This window comes from Elephantulus edwardii, unplaced genomic scaffold (genome assembly GCF_000299155.1).
Source record: "Elephantulus edwardii isolate Elephantulus edwardi_28Jun2011 unplaced genomic scaffold, EleEdw1.0 scaffold00067, whole genome shotgun sequence".
NCBI lineage: Eukaryota > Metazoa > Chordata > Mammalia > Macroscelidea > Macroscelididae > Elephantulus > Elephantulus edwardii.
Genome location: NW_006399817.1, coordinates 14,566,665 through 14,570,506, shown reverse-complemented (window position 1 = coordinate 14,570,506; position 3,842 = coordinate 14,566,665). Strand labels below are relative to the sequence as shown.

The window sequence follows — 3,842 nt, the reverse complement described above, 5'->3', positions numbered from 1 at the left end:
TTATTTTATATTTTATACCATCCCTTTAGATAAGTGCTATAAAATTAGGAAATTGTTTTCTTTATCTAATCTTATTTATGGTTTGGCTCTATAGTGAAAGTGTAAAAAATGAATATCACATATGAATAAAATGAAGAAAAGGAGTAATGTACAAATCACCTAAGTAACATATATGAGAAAGAGGACAATCTCTCGGAAGATTTACAATCTTGGAAACACACAGGAGGGTCAGCTATGAGTCGGTTCTATGGTGAGGAATTTTTCATTTTCAAAGCAAAGCAAAGTGGAGAAATAGGTATTTGATTTATAGTTACTTTCAATTAAAAGATAGGGAGGAAAGTGGCCACAAATAGAAATATATTGCTTAAAAAACAATTATGCTATATGGCCTGATCTAGCTGTTTAGAATATGCATTGAGGAGGAAGTAGATTCTCGAATGGCAGCAAAAATAAGACTATTGTGAGGATATGCCAGAAAAGGGCAAGGTTCATTTCTGTTCATGATGTTGTTATGAGTTGTAGTCAACTGTTTGTATTATTTGTTCTGCTAAGATTAGTAGCAGGCCAATTAAGAGAAATCTTGATTCAATGTGGTCGCAAATGCTTAACCTGCTGTATAAGTCCATGATTTCTAACATTAACAGTTTCATCTGTGGCTTAGTTCATTAGCTCCTCTATGTCCCTAGGGTATAAAATCCTCTAGAGACTAAAATCCATCAGGGCAATGACTTATGTGATCATAGATATGCAGGCCAGTTTGGCAGAAACTGGGGGGAAAGGGGCCAGGATTGATGAAGCTGCATGTTTAGTCCACAGAACACTTTCTCAGGCTAGACAACTTCCAGCAAATTTGAGCTAAGTCAACAGGTTGTGCTGCTGTTCCTGTGTTGGTATTTTCAAACACCCTCACAGTGTGAACTAACCTGTAAGATTCATCCAAAGGGTAAGAGAGGATCTCTGTTTCTGATATGCAATTCCATTTTAATGCAAAATGGATGAAAAGAAATTAATTGTGTGACATTATATAGTTAATATATTTGGACAAAAAGAGGTGGGTTTAATTTAACTTGAAAAAGAACATATTCTAAAGAGTTAAGTTTTAAAACTTGTAGAAGATCCTCTTAAAGTTTTACTCCCAAAGAGGGATTGTAATTTAAATATTGAAAAAAATTATAGTAGAGATCTTTCTTTAATACAATACTATTAAGAGCTAGTAATTTCACAAAGCATTAAAGACTTTACTTGCCCAGGCTGAGAAATGGTGGTTCTTCAATTGTCTGCTGGACAGGTTCAGCAAGGAAAAAGCTAAGTACATAGTCACTCTGGAAAACAAAAAAAGATTTTACAACATTTTATGTTTGCTATTATATTCATTATTCTATGAAAACATTGCATATGTAGAGAGAGTAATATCTTTATTGATAAATAAATTATATTAGAAAGTTTATTAAGTTAATGTTATAATTTTTATTCTGATTATGTTTCTTCATGAGGTTGAGGTGTGTCGTGCTTTTCGAGTTTACCATCAATAATTCTGTTCTTGCATTTTGTGGTTATGCATGAATCATACATTTCTTTTGTCTAGGTAAGGTGTGCCCCTGGACAAGGTTTTCTAAGAAAAACTGCTCTTAATAATAGCACATAAATTATTGCTTTGTAACTACCACTTTTCAGTGTTAAAGTCTGTAGATGTTCATCTAGTATTGTTCATCTATAACTACCACACTGAGAAATGTTAGGGGGTATTTTGAGAGAAAAATGCATAGGGCGAGCTCCCTTTTTAGGGCACAATTCAATGAAGAAGACTTTCAGTAAATGTTTTAACAGTTTTATCTGTTGTTTTGTTATATGTCACCCATTTATTCATCTTGTTGAAAACTGAACATTGAATAACAGATCAAAACATTGCCTGATTCAGCACCATATTTACTATTTAGCTGTGCTTAAAGCCATTGTTGCAGTAACTCTTCTACTTATCTACAACTTTAGTAGAAAAGTGAGGGCTCTTTTTTGGGGGATAAAACTGTCTAAATTGATATTTAACCTGCATTCCAAATGAATGGGCTGAATGATGAATCTGGAAGAGTTTTATCTTAGTGATGTTGGCACTCATTTTATTTCAAGCCATTAAATAATCAAAGCAGGCCTCCCCATAAGACTCTGAACAATACTACTGAATAATTGATTGTTTTCTCTTGTTATTGCAGAGTTGATGCATAGTAGCTGTCAACAGTGTCTGACAGTCCCCTCAACTAGCCTTCTCTCATTCTATCTAATGGCTCTGTCAAAACTCCTGTAGGAACCTTGAACTTACTCTTGTGAGTACTTTTCTGCAAGAAATTTAACCTTTTCTATCATAGACCATACATATTATTTTCATGACATATATTCTATAGATTCATAAACATCTTTCTCTTTCCTTCCTATTACAGAGGAAGAAGTACATTTTCATCCAATCCTGATCTATTTATCTGTGTCCTAGATTCTTTTATTTTCCATTCTAGAAGCCTTGCACAATTTCCATTTATTATATAATCATCTTCATTCTTTTTCTTTGTATTTCTCTTTCTCACAAAGAAGAAAATATAACCACAGTGAGGTCAGCTGTTGGCAGCCCAAGTTCACCAGGTGCTCCAATTGTTCCATGTTGTCCCTGCCTCTTCCCCCAAAATACAGACTTTATGGTGGAATCTGCCCTGCTGCCTGACCACCCTTTCCAAAAGGGGCAGATCCATTACAACGTCTCAGGAAACGGGAACAAGGCCTATGCTTTATAAGCAGAACTTCAAAACTGCACAGTAAGAATTAGGCAACTAAGGCACCAAGAAACAGACCCGTGCAAAGTTCCATGGTGGACCAGGACCTGGCTGAGGCGGCCTGTAGCCTCCATGAACCTAGGCTGGCTCTTTGGCTCCATGAGGTCATGGTGGGCCAGTCCAGGACGCGAGGAACAAGAAGAATAGTATGTTTTCCTGGTCAAGCTGGTGCTAGTGGGGAATGCAAGTGTGGGCAAGATGTGTGTCGTGCAACACTTCAAGACGTATTCCTTCTCAGAGCACCAGGGCAGGACATTCTGCATCCACTTTGCCATAAAGACGCTGGAGAGCTAGGCCAAGTGAGTCAAGCTGAAGTTTGGGGACATAGCCGGCCTGTAGAGGTTTCACACCACTACCCAGAGTAACAAATGCAGTGTCAATAGAGCCATTCTTTCATATGGTATGATCAAGAGAAGCTCCTTTCTGTCCATGCCTCACTGGATCAAGGATGTGAGGAAGTATGAAGGCTCCAGCATCATACATCTGCTCATTGGTGCTAGGGTGTTGGGAACAGAGACATCTCAGTGTTCCTTAAGCAGTGTGTTCCTGTTCCTTCTACCCTCCTGTCCCTGATAATCATGAAAACACTTTATTTACAAATAAAATGAAATCTGAAAAACCAAATAACCAATCTTTATTTGGAAAACTAGTTGCATTGAGTTGATTCTGATTGATAACTGCCAAACCATTGAGAATCATGGCCTAACCAAACCGAAACATGTGTTTTTTAGAGGACAAAATTTAATTAAAGACATTTTCCTACTTTCATCTCTTCCTATTGTCCTTCTAATAATTTATACTTAGCAGCTGAGGCCAGGCACTACAGAGGACCTCCACAATAGCTTCTGACACGCCTCTAGGTAACAAGCCCCAAGGCGGAGCCTAAACCATTTGGACCCTCGGGCAAGAAGAAAAACACAATCTATACAGGAGTTCTACAGGACACATCACCTTCCCTTCGGAGACAGTACAAGTAAACTTAAGAGACACTGGACACAGAAAAAAAATATCTCTGACAAGCTGTCA

The 3,842-nt window shown here is 37.4% G+C and overlaps 1 protein-coding gene across 1 annotated transcript in view; it reads right to left on the bottom strand.

The window, feature by feature from the left end:
* Window positions 1-3,842, bottom strand: part of PIK3C2G (phosphatidylinositol-4-phosphate 3-kinase, catalytic subunit type 2 gamma) — a 576,625-nt gene that overhangs the window by 73,433 nt on the left and 499,350 nt on the right. The window contains exon 29 of the mRNA XM_006888484.1: window positions 1,247-1,322. Within this exon, the coding sequence (XP_006888546.1) occupies window positions 1,247-1,322 (76 nt within the window). The remainder of the gene's footprint in view (window positions 1-1,246; window positions 1,323-3,842) is intronic.